The 19324-nt window shown below is 51.1% G+C and overlaps 7 protein-coding genes across 7 annotated transcripts; 5 read left to right on the forward strand and 2 right to left on the reverse strand.

The window, feature by feature from the left end:
• Nucleotides 1-36: 36 nt before the first annotated feature.
• Nucleotides 37-354, forward strand: A1O9_00111 (uncharacterized protein; the record flags this gene model as incomplete). Its single annotated transcript, XM_013409275.1, has 1 exon — nucleotides 37-354. The coding sequence occupies one exon, from the start codon at nucleotides 37-39 to the stop codon at nucleotides 352-354; it is 318 nt and encodes a 105-aa protein (XP_013264729.1).
• Nucleotides 355-801: 447 nt separating this feature from the next.
• A1O9_00112 (uncharacterized protein) lies at nucleotides 802-1428 on the reverse strand (the record flags this gene model as incomplete). Its single annotated transcript, XM_013409276.1, has 1 exon — nucleotides 802-1428. The coding sequence occupies one exon, from the start codon at nucleotides 1426-1428 to the stop codon at nucleotides 802-804; it is 627 nt and encodes a 208-aa protein (XP_013264730.1).
• A 565-nt stretch (nucleotides 1429-1993) lies between these two features.
• Nucleotides 1994-3742, forward strand: A1O9_00113 (threonine ammonia-lyase, biosynthetic; the record flags this gene model as incomplete). Its single annotated transcript, XM_013409277.1, has 1 exon — nucleotides 1994-3742. The coding sequence occupies one exon, from the start codon at nucleotides 1994-1996 to the stop codon at nucleotides 3740-3742; it is 1749 nt and encodes a 582-aa protein (XP_013264731.1).
• Nucleotides 3743-4400: 658 nt separating this feature from the next.
• Nucleotides 4401-7124, forward strand: A1O9_00114 (uncharacterized protein; the record flags this gene model as incomplete). The annotated part of the gene is made up of 1 exon (XM_013409278.1): nucleotides 4401-7124. The coding sequence occupies one exon, from the start codon at nucleotides 4401-4403 to the stop codon at nucleotides 7122-7124; it is 2724 nt and encodes a 907-aa protein (XP_013264732.1).
• Nucleotides 7125-7613: 489 nt separating this feature from the next.
• On the reverse strand, nucleotides 7614-9811 carry A1O9_00115 (uncharacterized protein; the record flags this gene model as incomplete). Its single annotated transcript, XM_013409279.1, has 7 exons — nucleotides 7614-7667; nucleotides 7749-7898; nucleotides 7964-7980; nucleotides 8188-8296; nucleotides 8394-8579; nucleotides 8635-9516; nucleotides 9602-9811. The coding sequence occupies 7 exons, from the start codon at nucleotides 9809-9811 to the stop codon at nucleotides 7614-7616; spliced, it is 1608 nt and encodes a 535-aa protein (XP_013264733.1).
• Nucleotides 9812-11704: 1893 nt separating this feature from the next.
• On the forward strand, nucleotides 11705-14061 carry A1O9_00116 (uncharacterized protein; the record flags this gene model as incomplete). Its single annotated transcript, XM_013409280.1, has 6 exons — nucleotides 11705-11866; nucleotides 11952-12193; nucleotides 12247-12473; nucleotides 12558-12900; nucleotides 12970-13534; nucleotides 13588-14061. The coding sequence occupies 6 exons, from the start codon at nucleotides 11705-11707 to the stop codon at nucleotides 14059-14061; spliced, it is 2013 nt and encodes a 670-aa protein (XP_013264734.1).
• Nucleotides 14062-14730: 669 nt separating this feature from the next.
• On the forward strand, nucleotides 14731-18855 carry A1O9_00117 (uncharacterized protein; the record flags this gene model as incomplete). Its single annotated transcript, XM_013409281.1, has 1 exon — nucleotides 14731-18855. The coding sequence occupies one exon, from the start codon at nucleotides 14731-14733 to the stop codon at nucleotides 18853-18855; it is 4125 nt and encodes a 1374-aa protein (XP_013264735.1).
• Nucleotides 18856-19324: the final 469 nt, after the last annotated feature.

Below are 19324 nucleotides of genomic sequence, written 5' to 3' on the forward strand. Positions count from 1 at the left end.
CATCACCAATGCGCTCCAGTTGACCCTGCAGCACCGATGAGACCCGGTTTCCGTCTCCTCGCCGAGTCCAGCGCCTCGAAGACAATTTCCAGCCGCCTGCGGAATAAGCCGTCGCCTCCTAGCCTCGAGCACTTCGTCCAGAGACAGCGGGTCATCTCACTATGGCGGTCGATTCTTCGCAGTGTATACAAGATCCCCAAGGACCGACGGGGTGAGACGGTGGCATATGCAAGAAACGAGTTTGAGAGAAACAAATCCGTAAAGGACATCGCCCAGATTCGGTACTTGCTCTCGACGGGAAAGACCGAGTTTGATGCCATGCGCCGGTACATTGACGAGCTTGCTGCGAGATGATAGCAGAAGGGAGGTTATACTGGAAGCAAAAAATAGAATCCACTCACGGAGGACAAGACTCTCGGTTGGTGGTGATTTAGACCAGCTCAACAGGTACTGGAAGGCGAATCGATGTTCATACCCATTTTCCCCCTGTCTATGACGCTGAAAGCAGACCATGCAGTGACAGTGGAATACATCCTGATTCGAATGCAGCGGACTTCGCCCTGGCAGAGCTCCAGGACATCGAGGATGAAAATAATCTGCTGTCAGAGGATTCCAGAAATCCAATTTGACTACACAACAATGAAGACATTTCAACCTACGTGAGGGAAGAACCAAGGGCGGCTGGAAATTGAGCGGTATTGGGTTTGTGAGCAGACACACAGACGTTTCGCACTTTTGTACAAACACCACCAGAATCCAAGTGGAGGAGGGAATCCGATAGAATATAAATTGACATGTCATCTACCTGGACCTCCTAGCCCAGGTGCCCAGTCCCCAACCGTGTCGATCGACCTCCTCCTTGACACTCTTACTAGAAAACCAACCGCCAGACCTCTTCTGCCCTTCGCCGTCCTGTTCCTGCTGCTCCTTGATCTTCTCAGCGACCGTGCCCACGGCCTGCCTGGCCTCGTCCTTGACGTCTCGGCCGGAATTCTCAATGCGTTCCCTCCACTCGCGATCCTCTTGGTCTCTGGCCTCCAGCTCGCGGATCCACTTATCCCTCTTCTCGGCGCTCTTCTTCTCTTCGATGGCGCTCTCGAACTGTTTCCTCCGCATGCGCTCGTCTTTGTAGAAGATACTGCCGGCAACGAGGGCCAGCAGGGTGAAGCCCTGGGCGTAGATGCGGGCCCGGAACATGCGGTTGGTCTGGTGGTGGTCGCCGGCGCGGATAGACTTCGTCGCCATGTATAATGCGTAGCAGGTGGCCGCGCAGCCGACGGGAATCAAGGGTTCTTGTCGGATCTTGCGGAACAGCTTTTGCGTCCGCGATTCTTCGAAGAATTCGGGCGAGCTGTCGAAGCTCGACGGGATGGCGCTGCTGCTCAGTGGTGAGGGTTCGCTGGACGGGGAGGGGTCCGGGTTCGACATTTTTTAAATAGTATTGTATTCTTGATTTCTCTGTGTCTTTGTCCTTTCTTTCGGGGATGGAGTTGAGTGCACACAATGGTTGGTGGAGTGGTCTGATCACATTTGTGGCTCCCGAAGGATGGATATGGAGATGGAATGGCGAGTCGCTGGAAGAGGAATGGCTCCAAGTCGTGACGTCGTAATGCAGGGACCGAGACGTAATTGTGGCCGAGAGTCTATTAGGGAGGTTTAGGCATGGATGGGGCCGAAGGGACCTAGAAGTTCTTAACTAAACACTACGTATAGAGGTGGCAAGGGGGGTTGTTCTTAACCCTCTTTAGGTAAGCGATGCCCTGTCAAAGGGCAGCCGAGGGGGCGGTACCTGGCTGCCTGTCACTTGAGTGGTTGGTGGGATGGGATGTGGTCAATTATTTGTGCGGGGGGGGGGAGCTTCCCTCTTCCGGCCAAAACTTAACAATCTTTTTTTGGTGGCACTGATTTGTCCAACACCAGCACCAACACCAACATCAGCGGTACCACACGCTACAACACCCTTCAAAGCCAATAACCCCTTTAGAAGTCCATTATGGACACTACAACCTCTACCTCCGCCTTCCCTGCCTCCGCATACGCCGAGCCTCTCGTCAATGGCAACGGCATCAACACCAGTGGACGCACGACTCCGTCAACGCCCAGGCGGTCAACGTTGGCCATGACTGAATACACTGCAATGCCTACTCCTCCCTCAGAACGAGCAGAACTCCCAATCTACGATGTTCCCTCCGAGTTCATTCTTCCCAGTGGCTACCCAGACTACCTCCGTCTCATCCTCACCTCCCGAGTCTACGATGTAGTCACCGAGTCACCTCTATCGCACGCAGTTAATCTCTCCAATCGCCTGGAGTGCAAGGTCCTGCTCAAGCGCGAAGATCTCCTACCCGTATTCTCGTTCAAATTAAGAGGCGCTTACAACAAAATGGCCCATTTACCGCCCAAAGCCAGCTGGAAAGGTGTCATTGCTTGCTCCGCTGGGAACCACGCTCAGGGCGTTGCCTATTCGGCCAGACATTTAAAAATCCCTGCCACCATAGTCATGCCTGAAGGAACCCCCGCCATCAAACATATGAATGTCTCTCGTATGGGTGGCAGTGTTGTGTTGCATGGCACCGACTTTGACTCGGCCAAAGAGCATTGCCATCTACTCGAGAAACAGTACGGCCTCACCAATATCCCCCCTTTTGATGATCCCTATGTTATTGCCGGCCAAGGGACCATCGGAATGGAATTGCTGAGGCAAACTTCCCTGCAGAAATTAAAGGCCATCTTCTGTTGTGTGGGTGGCGGCGGCTTGATCGCTGGAATAGGCGTTTACGTCAAGCGGATAGCACCTCACGTCAAGATTATCGGCGTGGAAGCTTCAGACGCCAATGCCCTAGTCGAGTCTCTCAAGAAGGGCAAGAGAGTCCTCCTATCCGAAGTGGGCTTGTTTGCAGATGGGGCCGCTGTCAAGACTGTGGGAGAGGAGACCTTTCGACTATGTGAAGAGGTCGTTGATGAAGTCATTGAAGTCAGCACGGACGAGATTTGTGCCGCTATAAAGGACGTCTTCGAGGACACCAGATCTATCCTGGAGCCCGCAGGCGCTCTTTCTCTGGCTGGTTTGAAGAAATGGGTTGCCCAGAATCCATCGGAAGATTCAAGTCGGGAACTGGTAGCAGTCGCCAGTGGAGCCAACATGAATTTCGATAGACTACGCTTTGTCGCTGAAAGGGCCAATATTGGCGAACAGAAGGAAGCCCTCCTCGCTGTAACCATACCTGAACGGGCAGGGACTTTTGCCGCCTTGATTGAGGCCGTCCTTCCTCAAGCAGTCACCGAGTTCTCCTACAGATATGCCTCACCAGATTATGCTCATGTCCTCATGGGTCTTTCCATATCATCCGCTGCGAATCGAGACAAAGAACTCGGCTCTCTCTTCACCCGACTTGCCGCTGGGAATATGGTGGCCAAAGACATCTCAGACGACGAGATTGCAAAGACACATCTTCGCTATCTCGCCGGAGGTCGATCCGGAGTGGCTAATGAAAGACTGTACACATTCGAGTTTCCCGAACGACCAGGCGCTCTTTTCAAATTCCTTCGAACCCTGAGACACGGCCAGAGCTTGTCACTGTTTCACTACAAGAACTATGGGGGCGATGTGGCCAGGATACTCTGTGGTGTTCAGTGTCCCGACTCAGAGAGACACCAGTTGGAAGGCTTCCTCAAGGAGGTCGGTTACCCATTCAAGGAGTGTACGAACAATGAAACATATAAGATGTTCTTGAGGGACTAAATAGATCTTACAGGTCAGCCACCCATATTGGACTCTAACATTCAGGGTCAGGATAAAACTAGGAGGATGGATCGAAGTCCCAAAATAGGTCAATGCATCTAGATACCCCAGCAAGGTGTTTTGTGTTAAAAAAGAGAAAATCGGCTGGTTATTGGATGTTGGTCGTCAACAGTCGGCGCTTCTGAGTCTGGTAGCTCTACGGGAGCCTTGCCCTCTGTAAATACGGGTCATTCGAGCTTGATGCGAATCATGAATTACTACCAATGCCCTCAACTATCCATTCCTCTTGTCGCTTGACTCTATGCGTACTGACATGTAGTACTGCCAGTGGTATATAACATACTCGTACCCTCGGTCGCGTGATATTGTTGACCGCAGGCAGAAGGAGCGAACATCATTGGTCGATGGTCGCTCTTACCTCGAATCTTCACTTGCGGGGGCAAACCCTCCAATTAAATGTCCCCCCGTCAATGTCATTCATCTCGATCTTGACTTCACTTTTCTTCCTCCCTGCCACAGCAAACAAAAACGGTCTATGAGTTTCTGTGCCCTGTCTTTGGACACAGCAGAACCAAGCACATCTGCTTGTCTCACATCGACCAACAGGTCCCAGGATTCCTACACTCAGTCATGAAATTCCACTTAAAGGCGCTCCACCATGGATTTCGGATCAGAATACGCCGAGTCCGACGAGAGTAGCACCTCACAGTCGGAGATGGGGCGGAGAGATCGATCCGAACAAGAAGACAACGATGAGATGGATCCGAGAGACTTGATGACTTCTCCTCCGCCGCTCTCGCCTTCACAGGTCCAACAACATCCACCGTCTTCGTCTAAGCCAATCACTTCTCGAGCCACCACGATAAGTCGCCCAGAGGGAAACCAACATCCAAATACTCTATCTCCGATTGAGTATTCATCCGCAAACTCACTCAATATCCCATCCATACTCTCCACTAACGCCTACGGACAAGGCCCTGACGCGAGGACATATTTCACTCGTCCCAATAGATTCTTCGGTGCCCCTGCTACCTGGAAGTCCTGGACGCAGACCGAACGCGATCTTGCCAAGGGAATTGATCGCGCTAGAGCTACGGATTTGACTCTTCATCTATGCGGTGCGTTTGCTTTGAGGAGGGAATTAGCCGAAGTCGCGAGCAGCGGGAGACGAAGGTCAGGGACGCTCAAGGCGAAAGGAAAGGGGAAGGCGCGAGCAAACAATGTTGACGGAGATAGAGATGAGAGTCATGGTGATGACTCTGGTGACGAGGAAGACAACGAGCGCAATCGCGCAGCACTGGTATCCTCAGGGAATTTCGCTCTCCCGAGAACTTGGACGGTCTGGCCAATGCTGGGGCACCAGGTTCCCAGAGAAGAATTACTTCCACGACTGGGGGCTGAGGGTGAGTGTAGGGCAAGACCTGACATGCGGCCAAGCGCAGCTTTGGAAGAATGTTTGATTGCAACAGTGACGAAGTTGGCTAGGGAGAGATGGAGTCGAAGAGACTGGCAGGATGATCAAAAGACGGACGACATTGAAGATGAGAAAGCGGACAGCAGACTGCTGATACGTCATGGAAGTGGCTTTGTTGATCAAGATAACGGGGCTGAGGATGCACTCGAAAATGACCACCAGGAAGATCTAGATCCTGATCGATCTGATCCCGGGGAAGAAAACTCCATCGACGACAACGCTGAAGAGCAAAGCGAGGAGCAAGAAGACGACCCAGACTACCCAATGTTTACATCCCAACCTTACGCATCACCGATCTCCTCTGCTTCGGAAACAGGCACCTCATCATGCGTCAAAAAGGAGCTTGATTCTCCTCTATCAAATTCATCCTCATTGGACCTTCTGGTCAATTCACGCCCCGTCCCACTTGCAGACGACCGTCAAGCACGCGAACTATTCCTACCCAGTGCACGACATATTCTGGCTAGGCTCGACGCGCTGCTTCTCGGCCTGCATAAAGCGCGTGCCGCATATGCAGGAAAACGCACTGGGAAGCCACGCGGGAGAAGTAGTAGTCAACTTTTGAGTGCGGATCCCGCTCGCAGTGCGAGTCTCCCACGGACTCCTCAGACAACAGAGATACGAGGTCGAGGGCGAAGTCGAGGCAACCCACTGCAGCGAGATGCTTCTTCCAGAAATAACGACGCCGACGGTGAGGACGATGAGGACGATGCGGCGCTCCAATCTACGCTCCAATCTTGGTCTCACTTCCACCACCGCACTTCTTCTCCTAATATCGACCACTCCACGCCATCCACACCACAGTTTATGAATAGTCAAGACAGCCACCAGAAGCGCAAACGTCCAGTCCAGCGAACGAAAAAGCTCCCCCCGCGCGATTGGAGCGACGTAGTCGGTATGGCGGCGCTTGCTGGTTGGGATCCCAACGTTGTCCAGCGTGCCAGTGAGCGCTGTGCGGGCTTATTCGGCGAGAATATGTTGTTTCGAACTTTTTTCGAGCGGGAGAGTGAAGGCAACAGATCAATGTACAAGGTCAACCATGGAAGCACCAACCAGTCGTGGTATACCGAGCAGCTTGCATTGGATGATGAGAGTCCTCCTTGTAATAGTCCTGCAGAAGAAGAACAAGAGCGGGAAGGCCAAACAGTCGTTGACAAGATCCGTACATCTGCACCCTGCACGCAATGTCGAGAGGGAAGATTTGGCTGTATGGCCCCAGGCAACGAAGACAACAACGGCAACAATGATGTCGAGGCGTCCGAGACACGAACTGGACTAGGAACCGGGCGAGTGAGGTGCAAACGCTGTACACAGAGAGGATTCGAGTGCTCTGGTATCACAGTGCGGGAGAATCGTGAACGAGTCTGCCCACACCAGAGCTGCGAACGGCACGATATTCCGTTCCGGAAGATGTATCATTTGCGGCGGCATCTGAATGCCATACATGCAGACAGGTCTCCTGCTGTTGATGGGCGCGACGCCAGCCGCGGAAGAAATAGGAGTCTGATGCGACGCTCGACCTCCTCGGTTGGCGCAAGCTCTGGCTGCGAACTGATGACGGACACAGACAGGAACATGGATGTAGACTACGCGGCCACTGGCGAACCCTACGACTTCCTCAATATCGATGGCCAATCTAGAGACACAATCGTCTGTCCCGTGTTCGACTGCAAGAGACACCGGATTCCATTCTCCCGCGGAGTCAAACTGTACGACCACGTGAGACGCATGCACCCGCATGTAGATGTCGAGGCCCTCAAGAAATCGGAGACGAGCCGCAGAGGCGAGCATAGAGGGAGACCCAAGAGCAAGAGTAAGAGCCAGTCTCAGAGTCAGAGTCGTAGTCAGAGTCGGGTGAGGAGGGTACCCTTCGTACAGGTTCAGATTTCTGAGGATCCCGAGGGATAATTGATAGATGGATGGATGGATGGCAGTCTTAGGCTTGTTGGAAATAAATTTGACATACTCGTGCCTGAACATCGAAGCGCTATCTTGACCTTGCCTTGGGTATCCCTTACAGACCATGATGAAATTGGACATGATGATAGCTAGGGAAAAGGTTCGATTTCACATGACCAGGCTCGCCCCCTGGGTGGGCCCCAAAGGTTTATCAGGGTCGCCTCAAGTATACTAACTAGTAGTACGGATAAAATAAACTCCGTGGTCCCTTACTTGCTTTTGTGACAGCGTCCATTTAAGTGTCGTAGATACTGCCTGGGTATTCGCAAATCTGCCCAATGCTCGAGTTAGAGCTACAGCGTACTGTATGTAGGTGGAAAGTAACCGCTACGGAGTACTGCATAGCAATCTTCATGCTCAAAGGTCCAGCTATTCCTGCGCGGCAAGACTTCACCAGCTGCCACAACTGACCGAACAAACAACCAACCAACCCATTAATTACATGGCCTTCTTCCCATACGGTTCGAACGGCATGAGGAGCGCACAGATAGCCTAAAATCAAAGACACACTAGTCAGAATAGAACCTTTCCTTCCAAATAACATCCTCAGAGAATTGAGAGTTAATTGCTCACCATGGCAATATACAGCGACGCACATAGGTATATGGGCACCTCGGTCGCCGTGTTGGCGTATGTAGCGACGATGATCGACACGAGCCCCATGACCCGGTTGCAGCCGATAGCGATACCGTAGCCGGTTGTGCGGTGCGCGGATGGGAGGACCTGTGACACTGTTAGTGACATTTCCGTCTTTGTGTATGCCTGTAAAGGGAGATATATGTACGTACCTCTGGAGTGTATGCGTCTGGTGCGATGAAGGAGGTGTCACAAGTCAGCAGGATGATTCAGAATTATTGTATGGATCCACTCGAATGGATCTACTAAACGCGAAGGGCTGAGAGAAGCTGGCGATTGCGTCGAGGACGAAAACAATGAGCCCGTGACAGGACTGAGAGTGATGGTAGTGGCAAAGGGGACAGGGGACACAGGCCACAGCAGAAGTCCAACTCACAAATAGTCCCATAATACATCTTGAAGCAGAAATAGATTGCACACGTCAAGCCGAGATTTTCCGCGGGCGTGCGGACCTTGGTGTACGCGAAGAAAAGGCTCATGGTGAGCTTGGCAGTCATGGTCACAGTCAGTCAATGTCTTATCGACGTCTCTCTCCTCCAGTAGGTATGATATGGGCAGCTCAGCTTGAAAAGGGAGATTTACAAGAGCCGAAATTACCAAAGTGTAGCGTCTGCCCAATAGTTTGACGTTACACAGGTACCCTGCGAATATAGGGCCGAAGATGCCGCAGGTGTTGGTGATCAGGTAGTTGCGCCAGATGTAGTAGGGCGACCCTTCGCCGGTTCGTGCGCCGCGCGAGGCGAGGTATTCGGGGAGGAAGGCGTAGAACTGCGGTTTCGTTTAGCTTGACCTTGTGGAGCATGTTGCATGAAGGCGGACGTACTAAAGGATAGGCAAGGCCAATCAGGAGCCAGGACAGCCAGATCAGACAGGTCGAGAGGGCCAACTGTCTCGTCTGGAATAGGCCTTTCAAGTGAGTGCCTACGGCGGCGAAGCCTCGAGGCGACTCGCCCGTGCGGGATTTGATTTTCCCACACGCCTGGAGCTGCTCGCCCGTGAGGCTGCACGGGCGATTGTAGCGCTGAGCGACCTTCCGCAACGCCGCCGCGGCTTCTTCGTCGCGACCTTGCGAGATCAGGAACTTGGGCGTCTCGGGGAGGTGGACGAGTGTGATCCGGACAATACTCAGGACCATGACAAGCGCGCCGTTCCCGAACCAGACGTAGCGCCAGCCCATGTTTTTCGAGCGCGTGCAGACTTCTCCGGCCTTGCAGATGAACTGTGGCAGGGAGAGCAACGGCCATGCAAACGAAGCGGCGACGACGGGGCCCAGCCCCCACCAGCACGCCATCACGGTCAAGAGCCATTGGTAGTTGCTGGGGAGGAATTCAAGGAACACGGTGGCGTCGAGGACGACGTTGCCGCCGCCGCCGAAACAGGAGAGCGAGACGAAGAGGCCGAGGACGATCCAGTTCGGGGAAGCGCCCGCGAGGATGGCGAAGGTCGAGCAGATGAACAGGGATGAGTTGAACGCGAGGCGCCGCCCGATCATATCGCCTGTCAGCCCGAAGAACAGGGCTCCCGTGAGCATGCCTGCGTAGGCGGCCATGAGCACACCGCGTGGAAATGAGGGCTGGAATTCCTTCACGGCAGGCCCCAGTGTGACCGACATGAGCAGGAGGATCAGGCTGTCTGCGAAGTAGCCGAACCCGCTAAGGAAGAACATTCGGAGGTGGAAGCCCGTCCAGCCGATTTCTTCGATTGCCTGGGACAGGTCACAGATATCAGCGGGCGCTCTATCACTCTTATCGGAAATCCTGATGGTTTGGTCTGTGGAATGGGAGCTCTACCTCATTGAGCAGCCGCATTTTCTCGTCCAAAGCTGGGTCGAACTCCCTCATTGAGAAGACTTGCCCGTTCAGAGTCTCTCCAGGCTCAGGCTTGACAGGTGTCGTTTCCTCATCATTCTCCTTGATTGTGGTATCATGCCTTTCCTTATGTTCGTATCCGATGTTATCATTGGCGGTAGGCTCTGCGACATGTAGTTCAGGTTTCGCCATGGTGTCCGTCTATAAATTGAAAAATTTACCAGTCACAACTGCTGGATGGAAAGCAATATGATGACACAGGTTCGACCGGAGAGCTGGTAGGGACGTTCAGAATGTGAGGAACGCTCCTTGTGGGAGCGGAAGTGTCAGGGGCTTTATATTCCTGCCGGGCATGAGTTGAGATGCTACCTAACTTGCTTCCCACCCAGGTATCTCAGAAGGCGTGAGATTAACTTCCGGTGGAAGATATTCGTTCATCTGGGGCATTGTACAGACTTCTGTGAACTCTAGTTTCGTTGAATCGTTGTCATGAGGCTAGAGCGCTCCTCGTGAGCCGATGCCATGCCCGAAGCCCCGATTCTCCAGATTCGGACCCAGGTTTCCAGTGAGGAACTTTCACTTCTCTGGCTTCGCCTTCCTTGGCTATCGCTTCTCCCGCCAATTGAAGAAGAACCCCTTATACGATGTTTGTGGGGGATAAAAGGAGGTGTGGAGTGACTAACTAAAACCCTGGCCGAGGCTTTATAAGTGAGAGCCCATATGGCTCCGCTTGTTAGGACAAGATAGAATCCTAGTCGGTCCGAGGCGAGTTTTCGGAACCGACAAATTAGTCGCGTTTGTTGCTCTCCTGTAAGGATGGCTTCCATCAAGATTCAAAGGGAGTTCTGACGACAGCGGAGCGAGTTCGGGACACTGTGTTCGAAGGCACGGCGGTATGGCGGCATGAAATACTCATCTCCAAGTGAACATATGCTGTATGCGTAAATGTTGGAGGATTTGGACTGTACAACTGTATGGGCCAATCGATACAGGCAAGTCAGCGTTATTGAGATTTCTGTCTTCTTCTATTCTATGGTCACCGTTCTGGTTTATAGAGACAATTACTAGGCAAGATGACCTTCTGGAGCCTGTTTTCCATGATTCCAAAGCATTCCAGAGGCTGTGGCACCGACTCATTGATCGTTATTACGAGGTTGTCTGCCTGTTCCGTCGATAGTCACTTTGGCGCCAACAGTAAAGCCTCGAAGAGAAAATTCAACGTAGGATGTTAAGGCTTCAACTGACAGCCTCCTACCGGATTCACGAAGAAATTCCAGCTAATACAGAGTAAATAGTGTGCCCTCCATCTTGAGCCTCAACATCACTGCTTCAAAAAGCGGTGTGGGAAGATCTGCTTTCAGTTTGTCTTGTGCGAGAAAGTTAGGTGATCCCAACATGCGTGCTCAGCCTTGAGCTCCTCTAGCGACCGGTATACTCGGGCTCCACTCTCCACGAAACTCGGGCCGATCGGCCTTGGCTTGCTGGGCTTACCAATACCAAACCAATGGGAGACAGCAAGGTTCCACGGCATGAATGCGGGGGAGCAATACGGGGATGAGGAAGATGCGCTAAGGATGTGCTAGAGAAGTACTCGTCGACCGTGAGATATTTTCCTCTCTCAAAAGCTCTCAGTGCGTTGATCGGTCTCATGCGAGAGATTCGAAAGGACCGAAGGGCCTCATGATCGCTTCAAGTCCACAGGCTGCTCAGGACCGATGGAGCGAGTCGACTCCACAACACCTTACAGACACTCCAAACAGAGACTTGAAGTCTAGCGATACCAAGCTGTCAAGCACTGCTTGCTATCGTTGTCGCCATCAGAAGGTATATATACTGTCGCTGTGTTATCAAAATTGACTTATCCTGACCTGCACCTCAAAGTTGAAATGCAGCCGTGACCAACCCGTCTGCCTTCGGTGTCAAAAGTTCCGGAGCAATTGTGTATATCCCAGACGTTTTGATCGACGGCGACAAAGGCTGGGGCCCCGACCCTCAAGTCAAGACGTTCATCAAAGTCCAGCAAGTCGCAATGTCCCTACTGTCTGTCGCCGAGACGGGAATGAGGACACGACTCCTCAGAATTTTATGGAGTTCCAGAAATTTCCGGCCGACTCAGACACCATCGAGCGGGCAGAGTCAGCGACACCACAGTCCACCACTCGACAGGCAGAAAGACAGCGTGATAAATCACCGGATGTCTTCGTAGATATCCAGAGTCTTGAGAATTGGGCGAATGTCTCATCTGAGGTAAGAGCTATTGCTCTGCTGTAGGCACAGGCGCAATGGAATTTTTGCGGGATTTCATGTACAGTCTTGTGTTGACCGCTCCTAGATGTATCCTGCGCACTTGCGCCACACCCATCATCCGATGCCAAATGCGAGACTAGATCATGATGTAGATATAATCGACACGAGCATGCCTCCTGTCGCATTAGGTCTTTCATTGTTGGAGATCTACTATGCAAGGATATGCAATGCTCCTGTCCTGTTCTGCAAAGCACTTCTCTTCCAAGACTACTTGGCTGGCGCGATACCTGGATATCTACTCAAGGGATTGTTTGCGAACGCCACACTGTATGTTATTTTCGATTCCGCACTATGGTTTCTTCTCACTTACCTGTATACAGATTTCTCAATCCCGAGAAGGAAGAACCCACCGAATCGATGTTAGCGCCAGAACTAGACGCTCTGAGGATGTATCGAAAACATGGACTGACCTGGGCGAGAACTGCCACCGATGAAGCGATGTGTTCCTTGGTAGCAAACTCTTCGTTAGCTGCTTGTCAAGCGCTCGAAGTCCTACAAATATACTGGTTCGCAGTGGGCAATTCTAAAGCTGGCGATCTCTGTCTTGGTAGGTTGTTGGTCCATGGCACACGTCTCCAGCCTTCATTCGCTCAATACGTGCGGATGTCCTTGCTAACAGCTACGTGCCAAGCTCTGGCACACCGTTTCTGCGCCATCTCTGGCTATGGTCAGCATACCATAGGTACCAGCGTGGACGCAGCTCGTTCGCTTAACTTGGAACTGCAACGGCGCTGCTTCTGGGCGTGCTGGATCTCCGTTTGTGTTGGCGCAGAACCAGCGGCTTATCTCAAGTCGGCGTGGTCGGAGGCATCCATGATTCCACTTCCCGCTAGGATAGTTCCGTCCTTGTCTGGATGGGAAGTAACGCCAACCGAGGCGATGAATGAGAACTGGCGAACAGTCCTGCTCGATTCTGGGGACGACGAAACGATAACAACAGTGGCAGCAGCGGGAATAAAAATGGTTGGAATTTGGTAAGTCGAAGTCCTTGAATATCGCCAAAAAAAAAACAAAAAAAAAAACAACCTGATAGCGTTGGCTAGGGCGAAGATCCAGCTATTCGCTCGGTCGTGCTCAAAAATCCCATCCAAACTGAGGATTGACGAGATGTCGACACTCTCAGACCGCGCAAAGTTAACATACGAAGAGTCCATAACTTCATCCTACCGCTTGGCCCTCGAAAAAGTGGGCAACTCAGCAGATATGCGAGCTTTGGAATTCTTTGACGCTCTTTACCATATATCGCAGATGACTCTACATTCGAAAATTGTGCCGTTCTTCTCCGGTTTCGCAGCCGAACCATCCATACCAGTCGAAGTATTTCGGAACAGCGCAAAGACCATGCTTCATCATGCAGATTTGTATGCAAAGCTCGTGGGTCCTTATTTAGATGGAACTCGTGATGCCACATGCTTGCCCCCACTTCTGGCATTTGGAGCTTTTCTGGCCGCCACGGTTTTTCTTGCAGTTGAGACTTTTGCTGAACGGAGAGATGAGTATTATGAAAGAATTGAGTTTGAGGTTAAAAGGAGGAGAATCGCGGCCCTGAAAGCCACTATCTGCCTGCTAGACAATCTTCGACAATACTGGAAACCATTACAGCCCCCAGTAAGTTTTCCATTTCACTCTTGAATTCAAGAGCTGACTATTGGCACCAAAAGTTTGATAAACTTTCTGCTGCTGTCCAGGCAAGCCCTCACTGGGATTTTTGGACTAGAGAGTCTGATAGGAGATCGATAGACAAAGTCCGGATGAGAACAGAGAGACCCGATGCCTCCGAAGGGAAGTTTAGCTCGAACAATTCATCAACGCTTGCCGCATTCAATACATCGGTACAAGGGGACCATTTCCAGGAGGGATGCAACTTTGGAGATGAGATTTTCCTTCATTCTGGGCTGCAAACTGAGGCTGTAAGAGATTCAGTATCTGAGCCATACCAACCAGCTGCTTTTCAAGTCTCCGATAACAGTGGATTTGAGGACCCTGGAACAAGAACAGGGACCATTCCCTGGTTGCATATCAACAGAGCTGATAATGAGTGGTGGAATCTCCAATTAAATGAGGACGATGACAAGTTGGATGGCCTGGATTGGTTGAATTTCTCGAATAGTGATACCTGGACGTACCTGATATAACAATGGGATTAGGCACTCGATGTGTGGAAAGAGGTCTAAATGTAACCTTTTGACCCAAGTCCATGCTACTGGTCATGGTCAAGTGCTTCTACGCTTCACATATGTCCCTTACCAATCAATAGAGAAACAGAAAAGGTGTGGCCTTCAAGAACGAAATCATCAACAGGCTGAAGATCATGGCTTCTCATACACGTCCTACTACGCGATTATCCATCCCTTCCGTGGTCAGGGTAAGACTTTTTTACCTTTGCACCTTCCACTACCCACAAGCCAAGAACTATTATAACTTTTTAATTATGTAAGCTACTTAATTAAAAGTTAAGTATAATAGAGTTCGAGTACCATACTACTAGGCACTATACAAATATTTATAACATATTTATAAAATACTAATAGATTTATAGTTTCTTTGTTAGGAATACCTAGGGCGGCCTTCTAATAAGCTGGGGGTGACGTTGCGCGACGCCAACGCGCCTCCTTGGCAGCAAAACGCGTCGCGTGTCTCCCCCACTCGTGTTGGGAACTTGGGATACCCTTCAGACATCCATACGAGTACTGCTCAATGCCCTCTCTTCGTAAACAGGCTCGATATATCTCTACAAAGTATCTATCACAGCTTCATGCTACAATAAACTTTCTGGTTCGAAATCGAACTGAAACTTATCCAAGATGTCTTTGCATTCGTCTCCCTCACCCCCGTCCACGCCAAACTCATCGCACAGCCAAGCATCAGATGTCCTCACACCAAGCAGAAAAGTACAAGCTCTGCTTGCAAGATTCGACGACTCTGACTCTGATCTCTCTCCTCCGGATATCCCTAATACCAATGCGAAACCATCACACGTGCAACAGAACCCTCCAATCTTGCCGGTTGACGACGACCCAGAAGAGGAGGATAGTTTGCAGGGAGTGCCTCGATCGCGAATTGCAGCCCGATTGCAAGGAATAGACAGTAATGGCCATGGCCCATTGAGGAATGGGAATGATGAAACGGTCAAGCAAGCTGGCAATGCCACATCAAGCTCGGAGAGTGACGAGTTGATCGAAAACCCTGCCATGAGGAGGAGACTTCTTACCAAACGAAAGAGCAGCCCTGTTCCGAGCACTGAAGTCCACGCCAGATCTGTGTCCCCATTATTCTTTCCCTCGCGCTCAGCAACGCTCCAGGATGCACCAAACAGGGCCATGGACGATTCAGACGCTGGACAATCAGAACCCGGGACAGGCCAGAGCACCTCCAAGTTTCTAGCTCTTGTGCAGAAGCACCGTAAGCAGAGGCTGGAGAAGGAAGCTGAAGAAGTGGCAAAGCAAGCCGCTCGTGCTCAAAAAGTCCAAGGTGTGCAAAAGAAAAGTCGGCTTCAGCGCGGTTCGAGTCCCGCGGATGATTCAGATGAAGACAGCGAACCTTCTGAGCTTGAACGGGGAAAGAAGTTGTCAACTCAAGCTCGCCCTGCTAGAAAGGCTAGTAAGAAAGCTCTCGAGGAGATGAACCGAGAAACGCAACGTATGAGCAGAAATATGCAGCTGGCACATCAAGCAAGGACTAAGAAGAAGATTTCTAAGGAAAGCCTCCTGGCCAGGTTCAACTTTCCGAAACCAAATTCAAGCATAGTTTCAAAAGGATTCGGAGTCCAGCGGCCTAGCACCAGCAGTTCAATCACTGGTTCGGATACTGAGAGAAATAGCACCCATGAAACACCACCGACAAGTCCGATGCAAGGTGATCTGCCGGATGCCACGAGCAAAGAGCCTGCTTTGGGAATGACCTCGGCCCTAGGACAACACACGGGGGGACATATCAAGAGTCTTGACAAGGGCAAAGGACGAGCTATTTCTGAGGAGCTGCTACAGGAACAAGTCTCTGTCCTCAATGTACATTCTTTGTCTGGCCCGAATCCTATATCCAAGCCCACACTTAAGCAAACACTCAAGCAGCGCCACTTGGAGCTTAAATTTGCCAGAGCAATGGATGCAGAGGATTCTGATTCTGATCTTGAGGTTGTGACCTCGAAAGGTGACAAGCGGAAATATGCGGCATTTGAACAGTTGCCTAAGCGCAAGGCGAAAGAGGCACCTTCTCACATTGCTCTCCGATCCCTTGCAAATTTAATGGGTGCTGCAGATCGGAAACACTCAATGAATGCTGCAGAGATGGAAGCTTCCCTCCGCAAAGCAGCCCGTCTTCAAGCACGACAAGAACGGCAACAGAGAATTGACGAGCTCAAAGCGAAAGGAGTGGTGATTCAGACAACTGAAGAGCGCGAGCGAGAAGAGCAAGAAGTTGAAGATATTCTTGAAAGAGCCCGACAAGCAGCTACGGATATTCAGAAGCGTGAACTAGCCCAGGCAAAGAAAGATGGCGTTTACACCAAAGACTACTTAGACGACGACGATGATGACGATGAGAGTGTCCAAAGTGCAGACTTTGAAGATGAAGAAGATTTGGAAGTGTCGGGGGATTCTGAGGAAGAGCAAGATGACGACGACGACGACGACGACGATGATGAAGAGGTGCAAGAAGCTGGAAACAGCCTCGTGAACGCTGAAGCGCATGAAAGCGCTTCAGAAGGTCCATCCTCTCAGGAAGATGAGCCAGAAGACCAAGAGCACCCCGATCTGGATACTACCGACGATCTGGCCAGTACCCTACAAAACAGGAAAAGTCGTGTTAATCGTGTGTTGAGCGATGATGAGGAAGATCAGGGGCTCATTGACACACTCAGATCGCCACAATTGCCTCCTCCAGCAAAGACACCCCAGTCTCTCCTGCGCTCAGGTCGGAAACAGATTCCGGGTCTACAGATGTCCGATGACCTTCCTATTGGTCTCACTCAAGCATTTGCCGCAACAATGGCTGATTCCCAAAGTCAAGATATGGCAGAATCTCAACGGCAAAATAGCCTTGCGATGACAATGGATCTACCATCGCCCAGTATCACAATGATTCCACACCTTCAAAGACTGGACTCTATTGACATCATCACCGATAGTCAACCCGCTTCTCAGACACAGCCTTTGAACCTTGACCTTTCATTTTCAGAGTCACAGCTTGTCCCTCAATCTCCGGCAGTGACACTCGGATTTGCTGGGACACAATATACTCCGTCGCAAGCACAATTTGAACCTACACAAGACAGGGGGTACGTCATGACCCCTTTCGCTGGCAATCGATTTTCTACAGAAACACCTCAACATGCCCCTTCGTACTCAACACTAGATACTCTGATTCTTCCAGCAGATGTTGAAAACAGCCCTATATTGCAACGGAAGTCCAGACTCCGACGAGGCCGAACCAATTTAGATGACTCTGAGGATGAAGATGAAGGTCTGGATAAATCAGCATTCGATCTCATGCGGCAAGCTGCCAAAAGAAAACCCGTGGAAGCTTTCGACAAAGCAAAGTCACATGCTAAAAATGTCGTTGATGAAGCGGCTGAAGAATCCGAGGACGAATACGCAGGGCTAGGTGGAGCAAGTGATGAGGATGTCAATGAAGAAGAAAATGATCATGATCGAGAGATGATCGATGAGGACACTCAGGTCGGGATTGGGGACGAAGCAAAACTCGCCAGACTTTACGCTGATCGTGAACGAGAACAAGACGAGGCCGCTGTCTCAAAGTTAATGAAAGACATCACCACTGGTGCTCTTCGACGGAAGCGAAATCATGATGATCTTGACATCTCGGATGAAGAAGACGCAGCGGTTAGGAGAAGGGAAGCCAAAAGACGAGAATTTGCCAAAATGAGGCGGGAACTCCTCAAGGACGAAGCTGTTGGCAAGATCGCAGAGGATAAGAAAAAGGAAGCCTTCCTTCGAAGTATTGAGGACCGAGATCTCAGCGATGATGACGGTGACCTCGATCAGCCAGACACGCCCTTAGAAGAGGAATCTCAAGAAAAGGATAGTCGACAACAAGCGGACTACGAGCCAGGTGTACACGAAGGAGTTGGAGATGGATTGAGCCAAGCCCATCTAGCCGATCCCAAGGAACCTTTGAGTATTGCGGCACCGTCCAAGCTCAACCAAGCGAGAAGTTCTTTGGGTCGATTTGTCAAGCCTTCAAGTCAGCGACCTGCAACATTGGCCGAAATTCGAGAGTCAGTCTCAATCCTCATTGACGAGCCAGATTCTCAGTCAGGAACAATTGATCTAGGGCTGTCCGATTCCGATGATGAGTCAGAAGCATACGTCAATCTTGATCGTCACCTTCAGATGGCGGAAGCAGATGAGAACGCTAAAGAAGGTGGGGATTTAGGCGATTTCATTGTCGACGATGACCAGCAGTCTCCAGAGGAAATGGCTTTCAAGAAGCCAACGGCACCATATAGTGAAAGCCGCGCGCCCTTCTCAGAACGACGAACGAAGGAACGACCAAACATCATCAATCGTCTAAGCATGCTTCGACAATCTTCATCTTCGTCCAGCTCTTCATCAAGCGCCAAAATGGCATTCTACGGCTCCAACTCCTCGGCAAGCGCATCGTTTGGCAAAATGCCCAGTCTTCTTCGAAGAGCTACAACCAACTCCAGTCTTGGTAGCCTTTCTGGAAAGAACGAGAATGTGTCTGCCACTGGCGTAGTGACGAACAGAAAAGAAAGAGGAAATGCTAATGAGGAAAAGGAGTTCGTCCGAAAAGGGAACGGCGGGAGAAGGAATGCAGTCAACTATCGGCCAACGATGAGGGAGGAGAAAATGAGTCAGCGAGCTGGGATTGCCAAGAAGGCAGCCAGTAAGGGCAAGAAAGCAAGTGGCCTTTTAGGAGGCCTCCTTAAACAAGATAGCTGGGCGTGATGTTTGCATCGGTGAAGCCCGTGGATTATCCTGGATGTTGTCGAATAGATCCGAGAGTTTTACTACTGTGTTAATGTGCCACAACTTTGGGGTAGTATTTTCTAGAAGCGGATTGTATGCGATGGACCTCTCGATACCTACGGTCGTGCATTCTTTTTCAATCTGTTCCACTTGCTCTGGGATCACGCGTGGTCAATTTCAACATCGCCTGTTACACTGGTAGTACCAGGCATATGCCCAAGGAGTATCTGACTTCTCTGGCCATCTGGCACCTCGTAAATGGCGGGCTTAACCCGCCGGACAACCGAGCTTCATCCCGTGTGGCTACACAATAAACACCCCAATTGACACGATTCGATGCTAGCAGGAAGTGGGGGATCCACGGCGACTCATCGGAGCATGGCAGGTCGACTCGTCAATTTCGACGTCTAGGCCTCGCATATAAAACCACCAAGGCGCCCCAACTGAG

The sequence above is a fragment of the Exophiala aquamarina genome (genome assembly GCF_000709125.1).
Source record: "Exophiala aquamarina CBS 119918 chromosome Unknown aczIA-supercont1.1, whole genome shotgun sequence".
Taxonomy (NCBI): Eukaryota; Fungi; Ascomycota; class Eurotiomycetes; order Chaetothyriales; family Herpotrichiellaceae; genus Exophiala; species Exophiala aquamarina.